Below are 21,160 nucleotides of genomic sequence, written 5' to 3'. Positions count from 1 at the left end.
GTTAGCCACTATGGTGCCTTCAATGGAGTCGCACTGGCCAAAATAATGGAGTAATTTGGAAAGCAGACACTTTTAGCTTGATTTGAATTTCGTCCGAATTTCGTTCTTTTGCAAGTCGGAGAACTGGCTTGACCCTCGGGATACACACTGAGACGAAGCGAGTTCTCCGACACCGTTCCCACGAAGTGCGTGGCATGCCGCTTTCTTTTTCAACAGGCATCAACATGGCCAACCGTTTAGCTGGGAGTGGGTGAGGCAGGGGTCCTGATGGAAGTGATCACCCCTCAGACTGGCACTGCAGAGCCCCTCCAGAGACTCAATCAGAGAAAGTGCCCAGCATTGTGGAGGGGAAGAGAGAGGGCAACCCAGTTTGATCCACTACACACTATCCTCATGTTATCCACCACACCGTCCTGCATCATACTGCTGAAAGACATCCTGATTTCAAGGTGCTGATTCCAAAACTAGTGCCTGTTTTGCTTAAACGTGTGACACGTCCTTACAAAATATGATGCATTTTGTAGCATTTTGCTTCTGACAACCATTTGTAAGGTGAAGAAGTCATTTATCAACAGACAAAGACACGAACTTATTGTTCAATTCTCAGTAAATTTTCACATGTATCACATTATTTTATGGCTAATCCTGATTTCAGGGTTAGAATTATGGCCAGTGGCAGAACAAAATGCAAACATGAGCCAGATATCCAGACTGTGAGAGAAAATGACAGATTTTGTGAAAAAGCTTGTGTTCTTTGATATCAAATCAAGTATTTTGAACATATTTCTCCACTCCTTTGTGAAAAAGTTAAATTATACATTTGTAATACTTATTTTTGTCATTTAAACTTAAGCGTTTTACATTTGACTATTTATAAGGTGTGACAAAAAAAAGGATATATATAGATAGATAGATAGATAGATAGATAGATAGATAGATAGATAGATAGATAGATAGATAGATATTTTTAACTCACCATCATCAAAATAGGATTTTTTTCTTTTTCGTTTTTTTGCAAATCAGCAGAATTTGTTTTCAGGATGCAGGGCTGTGTTGTTTAGGACTTGATATTCAACAAATAATGATGTAAAGAAAGTATACAAGCAGCAAATGTTGCATTACTCTGTATAAAAATATATGTGTGTATACATTTAAATGTATGTATTCAATAAATGTCCATGTGAATATATGCACCCAATAAATATCCACAGTAATATATGCATCACTGTTGTGCCCAGGTAGTTTTTCCCTCCACACTGTCTTGCACTTCCAGCTCAGGAGAAGTGAAGATGCAGCGGAGCGTCTGCGGTGGCAGTCTGGGGGGTGATAGATGTACATAGGGGTCAAGCTGATGAGAACACAGGGTGTAAGAGGAGGACGACAAACAACCCAAGCGCTCCATCCCCAAAACAACAAGAGAGGACCTAAAGGAGGCCATCTAGCAAATTCCTCTGTAACCTATTCCTGTCCATTCCAGAACATGAACTGATGATTATACGAATAGTAAGAGACAACCTTAGGGAATAAACTGGCTGGCTAAACTAAAGACAACATTACATGATAATAGACACCTTTAAGTCTTAGAGGCTAACAAATGGCAAACATTTCTGCTCAATGTTTATGATTTAATGGAAGATCATTTATTCACCCTCAAACCTATGTGGTGCACAACAAGAGATGTTTTGGAGGATGTTCAAGCTGCTCTTTTCTATACAGTGAAAGCATGTAGTGATCAAGGGCACATTGTAAGTGTTAACTAAAACTAGTAGCCACATTTTAATCCAGACTAAAAAGATTTTAGCTGTATATTTACTGAATTACTGCTGATTACACGGTATCATCTTATTTATATAGATTTTTCTCTTTTATTCTTATTTGTTTTTATTACTTTTTAGTATTTTTTGTTTTTGCTTTTTATTGTTAATTTGTATTATTTCTTATGCATTTTCTGATTATTTAAAATGTCTTTATTATTTTTAATTCCTTTGTCAAACACTTAGAATTACTATTGCATATTTAATACCGTACGTATATAATCTTTCTTTTTACCTTGGCTTAAAAATCAAACTATTTCAAATGTCTTTTTTCATGTAAATAGAGCTGAAATAAAATAAAATATAAATACTGAAATTACTAAAATTAAATTAAAGCTGAATAGAAATATATAAAAACAAATTATAAAAATGACAAAAGCACACTAACAAAGTGACTTATCTCAAACTAAAATGAAAATGAATATATTAAATAAAGGAATGTATAAAAATAAAAATATATAAAAAACAATTAAAAACATTAAGAAATACATAACATTACACTAACACCTAAAATAGTACCATAATAGAGGTTCATGTCAGTTTTCTATTCAATATTCAAGTTTTTTTTTCTCTCTCATATGATACAAGTCATAAGATGGTTTTGTGGGCAATAGATTCATTTTTAAATAACTGATTACAATAAAGTCTTAATGATTTTGGTTGGTTCTTCACACAGAGCTTTTATATTACTTTAAAAGATTTAGCACACAATAATGAACTATGTTTTGTAATACATTTATAGTGCTTTTTAAAATTTTTGGATATTGACATGCATTATATAATTAAAAAGAGCAACATGACAATTCTGCAAAAGACATCATTTTGTTTGTAATGGAAGAAAGTCAGTCAACTGATTTTGGAACAAAATGAGGGAGAGTAAATGATGAGTTCTCATTTTTTGTTAAACATTTCAGAACAAACAGACAATAATATGCTACACTCAACGTGCAAACATAACTTCTCAATGACGACCACAATAAGTTCATACCTGTACTAATAACTTGTACTAGTGAAAGTCTAAAGTTTACGTTAGGGGTGCTTTCAAACTAAATACTGCATCAACATGACTAGAGTAGAACTTTTACTAGCTGTAAAAACTGACAATTTCTACAGCAAATGCACCAATCTGAGGATTTAACACCGTCACTGACGAATAAAGAGGGGAGGAGGAGGAGGAGACAGATGGAGGAGAATATTCCCAAACGTAATGGACACAGGGATTAGAAATACGTTTGACAGTGAGACAAAGATCATATTTTATTCTTCTTCAGGAGATGTCAGGGAGAGACCTTAAAGGATGTCCGAGCCGAGAGAGAGAGAGAGAGAGAGTGTGAGAGAGAGAGAGAGTTTGAAAAGGAGAAAAGAGAAAGATGTGGGTGTAGACCGCAGCAAGAGGGTGGGTGGGTGAGTGAGTGAGGAAGAGGAGGAGAGAGAGGAAGAGGAGGTCTTGAAGGCAAGGCGGGCAGGAGGAACAGAGGAGGCAAGCAGGCTGGAACAGGTGGAGGTGGGCATCAGCGGGGAGTTCAGGACAAGGGTACGAGGAAGGAAGTAGAGTAACAAAGGTACTGGACCAATATGGTGTATACTTGCCCTTGAAGACTGATCCGTCTGAGGAGGAGAGAGCAGAAAAGAAACAGGGGGGACGGGTAAGGGGAGGAGGGGGGTCACAGACAATATTTTATTCAATGACTGTTTGAATAAAAATATTGTTTTTCTTAAAAGAAGGAAAATCAAGTCAGTCAAAACAGTAATGAACAACTGAGAACAGGAAACCAAAATGAATGACACATCGCAAAGAATATATGCAACAAGTAGACGGAGGCAGGGAATGAACTCCACGAGGACGGAGACGAGGAGAGAACATCTGAGGACACGTGAATCATAACTGATGAATCTTCACCGCATGAAGAAACATGGAGAAAAATGATATGTTACATAATGAGAATCACATATGAGCTAAGAAGAGAGGAACGCTCTGGAAATAAAAAAGAAAGAAAGAAAGAAAGAAAGAACTATATTCAAACCAAAAAGGAATGAAAGCATAAACAAAATGCAACAAAAATTAAACAACAAACTAAAGGTAATACTAAAAACAACAAAAAAGAACTAGAAGAAACGACAAACAAAAAAGGAACAAACTAACTGAAATAACAAAATTCCAAAAATTCACAAAATAATAAATTAAATATACAAAAAAAAACAAAAACAATATGTCTAAAACCAAAAAGATTGAATACAACATGTGAAAGAACTAAAATTAAACTAAAGAACAAATTACAGAAAGAAAGATGGGGAGAACTATAAGAGATATAAATGAATCAAATAAAAGAGATGGATGAATGTACAAAAGTGAAACAATCAAGTAAGAGAGAATGAAAGAATGGCACAAAAGAACAAAGATAAAACCAAGGAGGAACAAAAGCAACAAAAACAAAATAAAGGAACGAAATAATGAACAAGTGAAAAATACACAAAAACAGACTGAAGAAAAAGAAAGAAAGAACAAACTAGGGACCAAATGAACAAACAAAAAAGAACAAAAATGCAAGCAAAAGCGATAGAATGAAAGATCAAATGAGCAACATCAAAGGAAAAGCAGAAAAAACAACTAAAGATCAAACAAAAGAACTAAAGAACAAATGGAAGAGAATAAAAACATGTGAAACACACAAATAAACAACAGAAATTGACTAGAATCAACAAATTACCTTAAGATCAAATGAATGAACTAAATACAACATAAATAAACAACGAAAAACAAACAAGGAAAGAAAGGAAAACCAAAGGCGTTCCATCTCACGTGCGGGACAATGGCCCATCAGGGGGCATTGTGGGATACCTTTTTTCTTATTTATTGACTGATTCCAAAGCTGCCAGCAAACATTACATCACAGTGAGCATCCACACGAATCAAAGCAAATAATAAACACAACAGAACACATAAAGCACACAGTGAAAGGCAAAAACATGCCTCTTTTCACATCTCGCTAACAAAAACAAAAACACAAAATCTGTCCAGACAAAAGATGCTTCAGAATCGTCATTGTGAGAGAGAAGACGAGAGCATTTTTTAATGTTTTGGCAAAAGAAAAAATAATAGCACATGGTCACCATTATTTTCAACTCAGTAAACACAGTAAAACCACAGCTTTCACCTCTCTGGTTTTTAGTGAGGGTTTTTTCTTTGCATCCGTGCAGGGAAAGAAAAATCACCTCAGTACAGAACAGCATGAGGACAGGAGGGAAGAGGGAGGAGGTGGGGTGGGGTTTCACAGAAGAACACGTCCACTCTCGCTTTCCCGGGAATCCACGCTCGGACCCGGCGCTGCTGTGATGTCAGAGTAAGGGGGAGGGGCTTCCGTTGATTGGACGAGAGGGGTGGGAAGAGGGAACAGGAAGTCTCTTTGGGAAGAAAGAAAGGTACGTGGGCTTGGCGTTAGCCTGCCCCTGGTACTTACACTGGACCTGGAGGATCTGGTCACTCAGGTTGGCCTTGATGTGGTGTTCGCTGTAGGACGGCAGAACTAAACCGAGACTGCGAGGAAGGAAAGGAAGAATTTGAACATCCTTTGCATATGATCTGGCAATTTCTAGGATTCAAACGAACAACCAATCCTGCTTTTTTAAAGCATGTATCGCATGAAATGTTACATAAAATGTCTCGTCTTTCAGTGCAACTATCTAAAGATTCGTAAATCAGCATACAATTACTTGAGAAACAAAATGACTTCTCTGTTCTGAAAAAAAAATTAAACACCGTGAAAGGGTAAGGAAAATAAAGCAAATCCACTAGCTTCTCTAATCTTTTTGTAATCTATTTTTATTTATTTATTATACAATTAACAAAAGCAAAAAGGCCTCTAACACTCGCTTGCTCTATTCTTTTTCTATCCTATCTGTTTTCTTTTTATTTATTATATAATTTTGATTGCTTTCATTTTCCTCATTTTGAAATCACTTTGCATAAAAGTGTCTGTTAAAAGACTAAATGTAAATGTAAATTTTGCTTCTTAATTAAATATATCTTGATAGATTTAAGAATGTTTTGATATTTGTACTGGAAAATTAGAAAAAATACTGCGTAAGAAATTTTTTTTCAAATATTTTTATATTCAAATATTGTTGTATAATACACACACACACACACACACACAGAGATAAATTCTACTTTTGACACGGTTGCAAAGACACTATATTACAGAGAGAAAGTGCTGATACAGTTTCATTTACTGAGATGAATGAACAGCGTTTTCTGAACAAGCATGTATGTAAATGCATGTAAATTCATTGGAATAATTCTCCATTTCCAAAATGCCCTGCTGAAAAGATCAACTTAGAGAACCTATACTGCTAATTTTGGCAGGTTATGTATGTCACTTAAAATGCATGACTCATTTCAACAAAAATGCATTGAATGTTTTACAGTCTAAAGCCAAGAGGATGTAGAGAGAAAGTGACTGAAATCAACAGAAACATAGTCTGAAAGAGTGAGTGCTTCGTACTGACCTGTAATCAGTACCCTCCACTGGACTCCATATGTATGTCCTCTGGACCTCATCAATGTAACGCTGAAAACACACACAAAAACAGCAGCACATCACAAACCAACCACTGTATGCCATTATATTTAATAAGAGGTCATGTGACTCACCTCATCCACAGACTTCACCAGTGTCCTGATTCTCCTCTGTCCTGCTTTGCCATCAATCATTTGACGGCGGATCTACAACAAGATAAATACAAGATCATTCTTGGATTGTAAACACATTGAAGGGATTTAAAGATGATTTAAAATCAAGCTATGACTTTCTCAAGTCACAGTAAAAATTTCCAGTTAACTAATGTTCAAAAGGTCAGATTTGTTTGAGGTTGGTAAGATTTTTTTTTTTTTTTTTTTTTTTTTATGTTTTTGTCTTTTATGCTCACCATGCATTTATTTTAGCAAAAATACAGTAAAAACTGTGATACTGTGACATTAATGACATTCATTAAAAATCTGGGGAATTTTGTTCCAAGAGAAAAAATTAAAAACGCTCTTCATCCAGAAACACGTCCTACTCAGCTAAACTCAGCCATGTTGTCTGAAGAGTAATTTAATGACATTTTAATAATGTGTTTGGAACATCTGCAGGGAGAACTCATTGTAGAGATGTTTACCTCCTCCTTGCTGCGATCTGGAAGTTCAGCATCCAAGAAGTCCAATGTGACCGGCTCTCTGAAGTTAATGATCTACACAAATCCATTAGGAAAAAATATTTATTTGAACAGAGATGGAAGGTAGAAAAACAAAATAACTATATTTTGGACTAAATGTAAAGTCTATAAACAAGTGACAAACTCAAATGCTCACCTTAGGCTGTAGGTTGGGGTGCAGCAGCACATAACCATTGGGATCTATGGCAAACGTGTAACCATTGGCTCCAAGCTGTGTACAGAGATGCAAATTATTAACTGATGAGCAAAAATAAAAATAAGTGAAAAAGAGATTTATTTGACATACCTTATATCTTGGTGTGAGTTCTTTAATTTCATTGAGGGCGATGTCTACACCCATGACACCAAGAATCAACTGATTCTGCAATAAAGAAACCAACAGACTGAAAAACACAAAAAAAGACCACAAGGGGGCAGGATTGACATTTGACAGAACTACAGAAAACCTAACAGTCAAATCAAAAAATGCTTGGACAGTGAACTGTTTGTCAAACAAGCATTTCTCAAAATTTTATGTTATACACAATGAGTTGCTGTATCACAGTTATCATCACCATTGTCAAAGTAAAAAATGAAATTATAGCTTTGGTGAGAAGGCATCTGCTTAAGACATAAATTGAAGAGCAAATAAAGCGAGAAGCGAATGTCCCTCCAGGAAAAATAACCGATATGTGACGACAGGCAGTGTGTTGAATTATAATGCGCTCTGCATTTATCAGTCACACTGGCAGGACAGTTGATCATCTAATGGAAAGGTTACTCATCCATCAATGCACAAATTAAAGATGTGTGCTAACACTACTGATGCAATTCTGAACCATTCAGCCAAACAGACAATGTTCAAAATACAGTTTACCTAGAAACAGAAGTCATGGAACTGATGGCAGTTACAATAAATGCATATTACATATAGGCTACAAAATCCATATGCTGTTAATAAATGTTAATTAATCTTTCAATTTCATTAGTGTATATATATATATATATATAAATTATATGCTAATTATGGACATATTTTGTTAACATTTGAAAACAAGGAGGTGGCCAAATGTGAAATACTAAATACTATTATTATTTTATTTCATTGTGATAAAAAAAATTATAATCAAAATATTTATGAACAGAAATGGTCCAAATTCTGAGAAAATGAGACAAAAAATGTGTTATACTGTTTGTGAATTGTTTTGCCTGATAAATGTGATTGTGTAACTGAACAACATTCATACAGTTGAACTACTGTTTTAGTGTTCAGATACAACTGCATGCACTATTTATGATATTAAACATCAAACCGAACTTTGAATCACACTCAAACGCCCTTGTGCGTCAAAGTCAAGCCCTATTCAATATTCAACACCACTGTGAAACATGCCGCTCTCAAACAGTTTGTCAATGTCAGTTAGGGAACATGCTAAGAATTAAGACTGGAACGTGATCACACTAATAATGCAAAAAGTCCATAATGCAAAATTTGTATCGTCCTGCAGGTAACGAGAAACAAATGACTAACTGTTCATTTACAGGAATCTTCTCAAGACTTACTTTGGAGTCTCCGTCAGTGGTGAGATTGAAGACTGGCATTGTGCCGGTAATGACGAGACCCAAACCCTGTAAAACACATACAAAAACATATACTGCCATATAAAATGTTTGTTTTTATGGTTGTGAACTAAAGGAAGTTCACAGTACATTGCACACATGAATAAAAGGCTGCCGCATAAAACCCGCCGTCCAACTCGAAGTAAAATTATACGGTCAATGACAAAGCAAACTAGCTGTGGAGATTCAAATTTGTGCATTCTGGAAAGAAAACAAAGAATGAACAATATCACAGTCAGTGGCCGCCACTAACAATCCAATCTGAAACAGTTTCTCAGTCTCAAGTCAATGAATAGTGGCATGTGTCGTGCATTTCAGTGTTTCCTAAAGATGCAGTCCTTGCAGCGGGGTGCGGTAAACCCCTAACGCGCTAAACAATAACTAATAGCATTTCTTCAACAGTTTATAAACAAAACACTTATGTTAATAGAACGTTGTTGTGCATATGTATATTTAAGTTCACTTTTATCCAACAAGTCAGTCAGCAGACTTAAAATAAAGTTTTACCAACCTTACAAATGAACATTTATCTCAAAAAGTTCATGACTCAGACTTAATATAACACCTGCGGTTCAGTGAGTGAGTCATCCAAGATGATTCACTCCGAAAGTGAGTCATCTGACTGATTCAGACTGTTCTATTCCAATGAATCATTCAAAAGAAAAAAGATTTATTTGGGAATTAGACAGCCTGCAGTGCAATAAAAATGCAATAAAATCCAACTTTATATTTTCAATATGCTATTTAGCAGTTTTCAGCCTAAAACGATTCCTGTTCTGAACTGTGGCTCAGATTCTGTGCATGCTGATCGCACTGGCCATATTCAAAATTATTCAGTGCAATTTTGAGTTGATGATGATGATGATGGAAATCTTCCATACCAGAGCATCCTGGTAAACATTGGTCCACTGCACTTGTTTAGCCCGTTCACCAGCCAGAACCATTGGCCGTCCAAGAACATCCAAATACTCCTGATAACAAAAAACACACAAAGAATTCAACACATATATCAAAAGAACTGTAGTGCAGCTCAGTTTTACAACAAACACGGCCAGAAACGATGCATTCTCAACAGGTTACAACTAATAACACTCTGAGCTCTTAAATGTGACACTAAAGGCAGGAGTCCACACCTCCCTCTGTCATAAAGCAAACGACTGCGACTCGCCGCTCCATTACATGAAGCACGCTGTTAAAGCGTCCGCCCGAGGGGCCAGTAGAGCCAGCTGCACAGAGGCACTTCCAGCCGTAACAAATCATCATAAAGCAGCTATTAAAGCATATTACAGCTGTTAGAAAGCACATTCTCGCTCTGGAGGGGCAGGGTGGGCTGCCACAGTACGACACTTGTTGGGTCGCCGTAAGCACACGCTTAGAAATGACAATTCTGTTTTCAACACAACACTCTTCGGGAGGTTCATCATTCAAAACTGTCGAAAGAATGGGGTCAAAAAAAAGGTAAAATTAGGCTTATATATATATATATATATATATATATATATATATATATATATATATATATGTATATATTATAACTATCTATCTATCTATCTATCTATCTATAAAAATTTGTCTTTTTTTAGGAAATCTCCATGTAGTTGGGGGTTTATATATATATATATATATATATATATATATATATATATATATATATATATATATATATATATATATATTAATTTGATAATAAAATATATTATATAATTATATATATTATAGATTAAGTTGAATATATATATATATATATATATATATGAATATACCAAATGTAATATATGTAAATAAATGAACACACACACACACACACACACACACTACAATAATTATTAACTAAATAATTTTAATAATTCTAAATAAATCCTAAAGATACTTTACTGCAGAAATGTCCATGTTTTATTATATTTTACTATTCAGTTTTCAATTATTATTAGACATTTTTAGTAAACATTTTTCAGATTTCCTAAAATGTCCATGTTTGTTGTGACTTTGAGAGTTTTTACGCAAAATATGATTTCTTTTTTCCTGTTTATGGTGAGATTTTATGAGATTGACCTGAACCTTTCATCACTCTATGTCAATGCTGGGCCGAGAAAACGCATTTAATAATGCAATCTTCCAGCTTCAACATCTTAACACCGCTAACGGAGGGCCAGAAGCTCATGTGGGGAATATTTTGTCTTGTGTAAGTGTGGCCTTTTGATGAAATGGCAGCATTAGGCCACTTTTATTTCTTGCTGGAACATGGAAATGCTGACAAGCGTAACCTATTCTATTATTAGCTCACTAAAACACCGTTTAACGTGCCGTGGGGACACATTTCAGCAGAGACGATGACAGCCGGACCTTTTCATGTGGGAGAAAGGAGAAAGGTAAACAGCGGTGAGCCGGTAATGGCGGTCTCTGCGGTACGAGGGGATAAAGAGCAGTGACACAGCAGGCCACAGCACAGATTGCTGCTAGATTTCCAGTCTGTCCATAAACGTTCATGAACTCAATTAAAAAGGAGCACAATTCATATTCATACTGATCTCATTATACATAACAATGTGACACTTTAAGGTTATACAGTTAGAGAGTAAAGGTAAAAGCAGCAGCTTTTTCCAGCTGAACACTTTCACAATCAACTCAATGAATAGTCTGAAAATGTATGCAAACAGCATGTGAGTAATTCATATTAAGCGTAAATGTATTATATGACAAAATAATCCTATACGCACTACCCTTCTAAAGTATGGCATCAGTAATATATCTTTTTAAATAAATCAATGCTTTTATTCAACTAAATTATAGATTTATATTTTATACATTTTTTGTATTATGTATTATAATTTTTATTAAAATGTTGAATTTATTTTTTATTTTTAAATCTTCCATTTTCATTTTAAATGTAAAGTTTCAGTAATTTTTCTTTAGAAAAAATTGTATTCCATTTTAATTAAAAAAAAAAAGTTAAACTGTATGAAAATGAGAAATGCTGCCTTACTATCTGAAATAAAATAAAACATTTTGTATCTTTCATCGTATTTTATTTCAAGTAACAATCTTTTTTTATGGGTTTAGTTAGGCCTAAATTACACAATATAATAACTGGCTCAATGGCTAAAGTGCTTGTATCACTGCACAATGTAAACTATATTATCGGCCAGATATAATCTGCTAAATAAAGCATGAGGATATCAAGATATTGTAAACCTCTACATCATGATTAACTGTTGAGCTGCTTTACAACCCTGTGTTTTGTAAAACAAACTATATTAATAATTAGACTTGTCTTTGTAAATTTTCTTCAAGCAACTTTCTTACATTCATTAGAGGAACTTAGTTGCAGGTTGGCTAGTTTTTCCTGTCAGAAATCCACCAGCATCTGCGAGCGACTGCTGTGGACGTGCAGTTATATTAGTAACAGTATGTGACAGGAGAGGAGGTGCACAGGTGTGGCGGCCGCTGCTGTCCACATATACAGTTACGTGCCCACACCTGTCTCACGCAGGCTATTAGAATAAGTGGCAGTTCTCTGAATAAAATGACACTCAGCCTAATGGAACAGCTGATGGTCTATTCAAGCACTCGTCTGCGGGAGGTTTGAAAGAGGGAGGAGCAGACACCAATGAACACAGCCAAGCTGGACTGGAAAAGAGAGGAAAAGATAGTAAAAGGTGAGTTGAAGAAAGGCCGAGATGCCAGTAAAGAGGGCTGAAGAATCACACAGAAGAGGTGGGAAATTGGGCCGACTGCTTTCGGGGAAGAGCGATACTATTGCGGTGGGTTTCGTGGGCCTCGGGAAAGATTGCTGGAAGATAATGAAAACTGTACGGAAGTGAATTAGAAAAATCACAGCCCCATATGAATCTTATTGACGCTAAATATAGAAGTCTATATCGCTTTATCCATTCATCTTTATAGCGCTCTCTATGCTTTTCTAGCGTGACATATATATCTCTAAACTGTGATAACATCACAGAGCTTCAAAGCTCAGGAAGCTGAATGAACTTAGCGTGAACTGCTTTAATGTATAGAGGCTTTAATAAAATGGAAAATCACTTTTGAAGCTGATATGAGCATACCTGTGAATGCGTATCAGCTGAAGATAAACTCTTTATTGTGATTAATTTTAATGCATCAGTATTGTCTTTTTACATGGCTGTTGTTGAAATGAGCGACTCGAGGCAATGCACTACAGTGATTTTACCACCATTGAAAGGGTTTTAGGTACTCTACTTGATGCCATGACTAAAAACATCTCTTAAATCAGTTAAAATAACCCGTATAAATACAGTATAGATAATATATGTATATGTGCCTTAAAAAACAATAAGAGTCATACTAACCTAGGGCTGTGTGTTTAATCGAAATCGTCATAAAATCACGATTTGAGCGTGCACAATTTCTAAATAGCTTTATAGCACGATTTTCCACGGCCCCGACCTCCCTCTTGAGCTCTATGACCAATGCATGGCAAAAAAGACTATATTAAAATAAAATAAATATTTATTTATTTTTTCTAGACATTTTGTCACACCTTTACTTAGTTATTATTTTGACTTATGTCTGTTCTAGAGACGTTACAACTTTTTGATAAAGCTCTAATTGGTTTTGTTTAGGAAATATGTTTCAAATTCATACTGAATGCATTTATGACTGTAAAGCATGTCTGTGTGTGTCAAAATCGTGATTAAAATCGAAATCGCAAAACTGATCAAAGAAATCGCAACAGGTTTTTTTTGTCCTTATCGCACAGCCCTATACCAACCCCAAACTATATACTTATTTGATTAAAAATATAGTAAAAACAGTAATATTGTGAAATGATATCACAATTTAAATAACTGTTTAATATTTGAATATATATAAAAATGCTATTTATTCCTGTGATCAAAGCTGAATTTTCTTATTACTAACTCCAAACTTTTAAAAAGTATTGTATGTGTAGAAATGCGAAGTAAGAAGTAGCAGAAATGACAAACCTGTGTGTTGATTCTTATGGCTCCAATGGAAGGGATCTCAAAGTAGTAACCTGTTCAGAAATAAGCATAAACCAATAACAAGGGCTGGTTAATTTTGACATATTGTTGACATAAGCTAACTAACTAGGAAACAGCTTTAGGGGTCTGTGCGTTACAAACATAAATGCTGTTCAGAACAGACTAACCTGCAAAATTACATGAATTAAAATTACATTACATGTTTAATTTATAGTTTAGCAGCATGCATAAAATTCCAGCATGCAGACAGACTGACCGAGTGCTATGCATATGTTAGCCAGAGAATGTGCTATGGTTTGTTCTGTGTGATTCATGAAGCATTCAGAGGCTGAGAGGCTTGAGAGAGTGGACACACAGACAGGGTCAAAACACAAGAGTGTCTGAACAAAGAGCACAACATCTGAGGTGTCGTCCTCAAAGTGTTTAGAGTCAAGAAACTTCAGACTAACACTTCAAACTTACAGCCATTTTCTCTCAACACACACATACATATGTTACATGTTATAAAATATCAGACTAGATATTTGATAGTGACTTTTTTGTATACTTGTGAAGCATTCCAAATCTAACTACTGTACTTATAGCATAATAATAACTAATTGTAAACATGTTTAACGTTTTTATTACATACAGAAAAGACACAAAAACTGGTGTTAAAATAAAACAAATTCATATAATCCTCATTAATATGTATCTACATTTACACAAATTCATCAGAATCGATAAAATCTTGAAACACCTAGGCTATTTTTGGTTGACAATAAAGATGGATTTGTATTGTTGTAATAGTTTTGAGTATGCATATTTTTTTAACAGGTACAATGTGTTTTTCTAATTATCTGTAGGCTGAAAACACAAACGTGGCTGAAATCATTCGCCTGAACATGAAATCAGTTCAGCCTTCGCTCAGTCTGCTGCTATTGCTGTAAAGGTCACTGAACAATTTCATTCTCCATAACTTCAGGACCAACATTTTGTGGCTCATTTGAGTCGAAGCCATCATTAACGCAGATGTCGGGTGTAGAGTTCACATCACCACAGGCTGTGAGTGGCTAGCAAGATACGTCTGTGGTTTTCTTGCTATCTGGCTTCTATACTAAAGAAATGTCATTGGTTCAATAAATGATAAGCTCTATCAACATTTGAGGCATAATGTCAGAGTACCAAAGAAAATAACTGAGTCATTCTGATCAACTCCTTTAAACTGGTGATTCACGTATAATGAAAGTAAACAGGGCCATGCACAGGGGTCACATGACGATGCTAGAAATAATGTTTTTTTAGAAGACAATGTTTTTATCTGGTTTAAGGTTCAAAACACATTCTTTTACTCTCTGCCTCTCTTTTCTCTTTTTAAATGTTTTCAACAAATAATAAACAAAAAGAAATTAAATCAAAATATGACAATTAGGTGAACATTTTTATAATGATATATATATATATATATATATATATATATATATATATATATATATATATATAAAAAGATTAAAAAAAAAAAAGATTTAAAAAAATAATGTTAATTTGTTATTCTTTCCCCCATACAATATCACAATAACGTAAACACCACATTTTTATAATGAAAAAAAAATTACTATGGTTCAAAGCAGATGAAAAAAAAGTGTTATGTTGAAAATATATTAAAAGATTTTTATTTTCTTTGACTAAATATTAATTCATAAATACAACACATTCAATAAATATTCTTTTATGATTTTTACCCTTCTCACTTTTCAAACAAAATCTACTTTTCTATTGTTTTAATAGGTTTATACTCAAACTGGCCCCTAAACAAAGGGATGAATCAAAATGATTTTCTTTGGTAAGTGCCATCATTTCACAAATGCTAGATTAGATAAAGCTTAATGGGTGTTGAACCCATAACATCTCTTTAATAAGGCGAACGCCCCTAAAACGACTGCAGATAACGAATTAAAATCTAGTTCAGTTAATGATTCTGAAATAATTTAAAAGCCTTTAAAAGTGTATCAAAGTCAAGAGAATTAGAGTATAAAAACTAAAACTAAAAAAAAAGTGTTCAGAAGATTTCTGAGAGTCAAACCAATCAGCACACTAGAAAGAATCAAATCAAATCAATGCGAGTGGCCGGGAATCAAAGAGACCGGGAATTGGCTCTGATTCAGCGGCGGCCATATGAGACTTTGTTTGTGTCAGCGGAGTGTGAACGAGCTCGCTGAGAGACAGCCGGTGGAGTGACAACACATGCTAAGCCGTGTCAAACAAACATGTCTCTCATTGTTGCCACAAGTCTGATCCCTTGACTTGGTCATGATTACAAAATGCTGAATCCATTTGTCTCTGGGCGACATGTACAACAAAACAATAAGACGCAGACAATCCGATGAGCGTTCTGCGAACGTTCAGAGAAGGAAACGTGGCGTATGCACGCTACAGTTGCTTTCTGAATGAACCTAGCGGAGGCTGTGAATGCTTTGAGTCAGATACGCTGTCAAACATGCATTCTACAGCACAGGGAGAGCCGCAGACGTGGATGTGGGCTTTGTGAGGGTGTCAGGGGCGTTTCTCTGCTGCTTTGTGATATCGGCGAGCGAAATGAAAGCCTGCGGTGGAGATGGAGTCCGCTGAGAATAGCGTCTTGCTTGCTGTGCCAGACTCCGTCCCCTCACTGCCAGTCATTACAGCGGAGGGCTAATCCTTAAGTGGAAGCGCTTTTGGCTGGAGACGCCGAGAAGTTGCGGACGTGGTTATCGCTGCGACGGCAGTTCCTCTTCAGCTAATTAATTAGAAGGAAGGGAAGGTGGCGGGGGTCTCTGAAGTGTTCTGCCACCGTTCATCATGAACTAATCAGAGAGCTGGAGAGGGATGATTGTTAAGACAGAGCTGAGAGGGAGAGTGTTTGCGCTACAGGCCTGGAATTAACTTGTTTGGTCAGATAGGTCAACATTACTTGAGCTCTGCTGACCAGGATTACATGCAAGCTCTTAGTGCGTTTAGAAAATGGACAGTTTTGGCTTCAAAGGGATAGTTCACTCAAAAAATAATAATTAATTGGTGTTAATTTACTCACCCTAGGGCCATCCAAGATTTAAGTGACTTTTTCTTGAGTGCAACAGTAAAAGCTGAAACATTGGTTATTGGTGATACAGAAAATGCCAGTCAGCGGCTGGGCTAAAAACATATCAAGGACCACAGAATAATACCCGTGGCTCCTGACGATGTTTTGCGGTCTTATGAAGCGGAATGATCGATCTGTGCAAGACACTGAACATTATTTACAACATTATTACATGTAATCCAGAGCCACAGACAATGGAGAAATCTGATTATTTTCTGCAAACTGGTTCATTCAGATTCAATTTTTCTAGTTTGTTTATGTAATCAATGTACAGTATATGGAATTATTAAAGCACCTAATAATGTTTTACATGCTTAAGGTGAATAAAGTAGTCTTCATCAGTTCACCATTTTAACAAACCACGAGAAACCATAACATTTTTAATTTTGTGCATATCATGGTCTTCAGCCTGAGTCGAACTGTTTCCTCAGCTCAGTGACTGTTGGAGGTACTGGAGCGCTGAAAGAGTTCATTCATCATAGGATCAGATACGCCACTATTTTGTTAAAGCTTTAAGTTTTGATGGAGTAACTTGTAGAGTTTCAGAAGGTTCAGTCCAATTTGATGAACTGATTCAGCTAGTTCACTAAAGAAGAATAAGTTCAAAAGAATGATTCTTTTGTGGACCGGCATCACTCCGGACCGTTTGTAATGTTGTAAATAATGTTCAGTTCCTGGCACAGACCAATCCTATCACTTCATAAGATCACAATACTGTATATCGTTAGGAGCCACGGGTATTAATTTTGTGTTTCTTGCTAGAAAAAAAGTCACTAACATCTTGGATGGCCTGAGAGTAAAGATGTTGGAGCAATATTTAATTTCTTTCATTTCTAAAATAATCTTTAATTTATTGTGTATTTTAAACATTATAATTTAAGTATGAGGACATGTTATGTTTAAAGTTTGATCATTGGGCTAACTTTTCATAATCATAATAGTCCATTAGTATCGTTTGGCAGGATGAGGTTACACGGTGGAAAGCAACAGTTTCTTCAATCACATGGTACTGCATTTTCACGTTTTTGGAAGTTTGTAATATTTTTTTTTTTAAGTAAATTGAAAATTGTGATAAATAAACAATGCTTTTTTTGCTGTTACAACCGCATCTCAAAGCATGCTTGAAGGACATATGTGAGACTCCCCCGAGCTGACCTCAAGGGGCTAAAGGAAGATTTAAAGGTTAGCCACTATAGCTAGAGTATTTTGTATGGTTGCTAGTGCATTACTATGTGTTTGCCAAAGTGTACTTAACATTTTAAATACACTGAAATGTGGTTTCTAGGGTGTTGCGATGCACTTAAGTTGGGCTTAAGTTGAGTTTTTTTTAGCAAATTGCTATATTTAAAATGTGCTTGCAGAGGTGTTCTTTACATTTTTCAAAAAGTGATATGCAGTTTCTAGGTTGTTGCCTTGTGTTCCTGTCATGGGACTCCAGATTGTGCCTAACATAGATGTACAGAGGTACAGATGCAGCTGAAAAGTTCAGATTTTTGACCCAGATCTATATTTTCTCTGTCTTACCCTTGTTGGCACAAGCGATCCACTGCAGAGGAGTGACGTCATAGTTGTGCTGCCCCACTGAGAATGTGAAAACTCTCACCTGTGGAGCGAAGACGGTTTAATAGATCTGTGTAGCAAAAGGTTCTAAAAATACAGAGTAGTCGCTTAAAGTATTTGGACCCTCATTTAACAGCATATGTATTGTTTGAAAATTTCAAACATATTTTTTGTGAGATCTAGAATCTAAGTTTTATATTGGAATGACATTCAATTTATGATTTTATCTCTTTGGTCTGAAAACACAGCTACACATGTCAAAATGGTCTGATATTGTGACCACATGCTATTTTCTGTTTTGGGGGGACAGAAAATCAGTTTGTCACTGAAGGTCATTACCACACAGATGGAAACACTGGCATATTTTGAATTCAATCGCCTCGACTCACTGTTTTATTTGGCCAGTTGTATTTCTCAAAGATGTCTTGAGCACGATCCTCGCCACCGTCGGTGAACATCATTATCATCTTATTGCAGTTTGCTCTCGGAGCGCTGGTCTCCTGTGAGAAGCAGAAACAGGAATGCATAAGATTCATTTGGATTCTCACTGGAAACTCACTGGATCTGCCTTTATAAACAGTTGCTTTAGTTTGTGAAAACCCTTGTGCTTTACACTATCCTTGCAATGTGTCATTTAATAATAACAATGGCCACATACCTACTGTAAAGTGACAATCACATTTAAATATGGGAGTGAATCCTCTTAATGATTGTTTTGTGTGTATAAAACAGTCACTCCTGAAACTGTGATGATTAACAGATATTATAACAGATGTTACAGAAACTTCTTTATTTTCTGTGATTTTACCTAAACCACTGTCGATAGAACATGATGATGTTTTGTGAAGTCTGCTTGCAGAGCTCATTTTTGATGGGTTGCCATGTCCATTTATTATACAATGCTTATTATGTGTCTTTGGACTAAACTCATAAAACGATCCAGTTTATGGATTAATATGCAGTTGCATTTTGCTATATTTTGGCATGTCACTAATTTTCAAGATAATGCATTTTTGTTTATTATGGTCTTGTTCTTATTTGTTTTATACATAATACATAATACATAAACAGATATTTAGAAAACATGCTAAGTTCACATACTTGTTTTATGCTACAGTCTGTTGTTTTGTTTTGAAATGTGCATTCTGTGTCGGAATGTCACTGTGACTCCGCCTACTGCCGATGTACTCAATTTGGTTGTTAAGTGATGATGTAAAAAGCGCTGTTTCCGGGTCCAAGCCTCATCTCGTTCACTTGAGAACACTACCACAGCAGCCATTTATGAGCACTGTTTATTCATATTAATAATTTAAGCTAAACGCTTTCTAACTTACGGTGTACACTACAGTCTCCATGCTCACAGCATACCAAACACAAATAATTTTTATATTTATTTATTTATATTTATATTTTCATTGTCTGGCTATCTGGGACTTCGGTATGGAGTTAAAGGTTAGTTAGGATTATACATTTTTGGTAGTATTATATCACATTGTGAGTGTATATTAGCACCTTTTGTTGTTTTCTTGTGGTATCTGATAGAGCGTTTGGACACGGACGCTGTGACACGTGACGTCAGACTTAACAAGCCAATAGGGTTTTGACACCCCAGGTGGCCAGTTGAAGAACAACACAACAACAACATTGCATTCATGGAAGCCAAAAACAGACTAGATCAGAGATCACAGATTCTACCCTAAAAAGCTCTGGCATCAATCTAAAAACCTCTATGACCGACCAGAGGTCTATTAAAATGAATCAGTTTACAGACTAAAGCTTGTCGACTCCTATTGTCACTTGTGCGTATTCCCATTGTATGTCTTCAATCTGGCAACCCTCATGAGTGTTGAGACTGAGGCGGGAGAAACAACTCTCTAATATTTTGAATTTGAAGCACAGTACTCGTTTCAATTACTAGCTGTCAATATTACATACCGCACCTCTAAGTGCTCAAAGGTGAACTGACAACCAAATTTAGCTACAGTGTGTTTGTGTCCAATATGCGTATGAAGTGTTTGCACTGACATATTTGCACATAATTTGTTTCAGGCCTGCTTGAATCAATTCACTACACAAATGACCTTGGCTATAACAGAGTCCCACTTGGCAGAGCACCGCACATGTGTCCGAGCACTTAAGCGTGTGTGTGTGTGAGTGCGGGCACGTCTGTTCCACTAATCATACGTCAGCTTTGGTGCCTGCTGCCGCCGACTGTCCTATCTCTGATGAGTTAGCCAAAAGTCCCCTCTTCCTATCCCGTCCAATCACAGCTGTCACTGACATTCGGCCTACGCCACATCACTCTGACAAGATTCTAATAAAGATAAATAATACTGCCACAATTACAAATTCACAGCGCTCTATTCTCAGCCTATCAGGAGTCAGCGTGCAGAAATTAAAATGCCTTGGCGCTTGCAGATCTGAGAGTGACAGTGAAAGAGAAAGTCGGGAAGAACGAGTGTCTTCAGTCAGAAGAGAATACAGATTTGTCTGTATCTCATCAATCACACACACCATCACGATCTGTTCGAGCAGCAGTCGGCCAAAACTAAAATGCATGTGATGAAGCCACACTTGTGGCCAACAACAAATCTCACATCATTGTACACACCATCTACACACTTCTGCATGGCTATTATTCTCCTGTTCTCTCCTCAAGATCATTTTGATCCTGTTTACACTTGGTATTAAGATGCATTTTGGTCTTCTTTCAAATTGTAAAATACTACAATTGTATGTACTTTTCCTATATGTTCTATCCAGGTTAGTTTAGAGTCAAATAAGACTGCCTACTCTTCGCCTACTGACCTAACACACATGTAATCATTGTGAGACATACAAGGCATGTGTCACCATTGTTCACTTGTGATCCGATCGACCAAAACGCATCTTAA

General features: G+C 35.9%; 1 protein-coding gene across 3 annotated transcripts in view; it reads right to left on the bottom strand.

Moving 5' to 3' along the window:
* Positions 1-21,160, bottom strand: part of LOC132160759 (voltage-dependent calcium channel subunit alpha-2/delta-2-like) — a 302,784-nt gene that overhangs the window by 11,004 nt on the left and 270,620 nt on the right. For 2 of the 3 annotated variants that reach the window (XM_059570442.1, XM_059570440.1), the window contains exons 12-23: positions 18,656-18,766; positions 18,231-18,309; positions 13,592-13,641; positions 9,509-9,598; positions 8,571-8,636; positions 7,315-7,389; positions 7,165-7,239; positions 6,972-7,043; positions 6,466-6,537; positions 6,321-6,382; positions 5,273-5,349; positions 3,405-3,422 (exon numbers count right to left, since the gene is read on the bottom strand). In XM_059570442.1, the coding sequence (XP_059426425.1) occupies positions 3,405-3,422; positions 5,273-5,349; positions 6,321-6,382; positions 6,466-6,537; positions 6,972-7,043; positions 7,165-7,239; positions 7,315-7,389; positions 8,571-8,636; positions 9,509-9,598; positions 13,592-13,641; positions 18,231-18,309; positions 18,656-18,766 (847 nt within the window). The remainder of the gene's footprint in view (positions 1-3,404; positions 3,423-5,272; positions 5,350-6,320; positions 6,383-6,465; positions 6,538-6,971; positions 7,044-7,164; positions 7,240-7,314; positions 7,390-8,570; positions 8,637-9,508; positions 9,599-13,591; positions 13,642-18,230; positions 18,310-18,655; positions 18,767-21,160) is intronic. The other variant, XM_059570441.1, reaches the window with a different exon arrangement.

Source organism: Carassius carassius, chromosome 17 (assembly GCF_963082965.1).
Source record: "Carassius carassius chromosome 17, fCarCar2.1, whole genome shotgun sequence".
NCBI classification, from domain to species: Eukaryota; Metazoa; Chordata; class Actinopteri; order Cypriniformes; family Cyprinidae; genus Carassius; species Carassius carassius.
The sequence above is the reverse complement of the archived record's forward strand: the minus strand, read 5'-3'. Positions and strand labels throughout refer to the sequence as shown.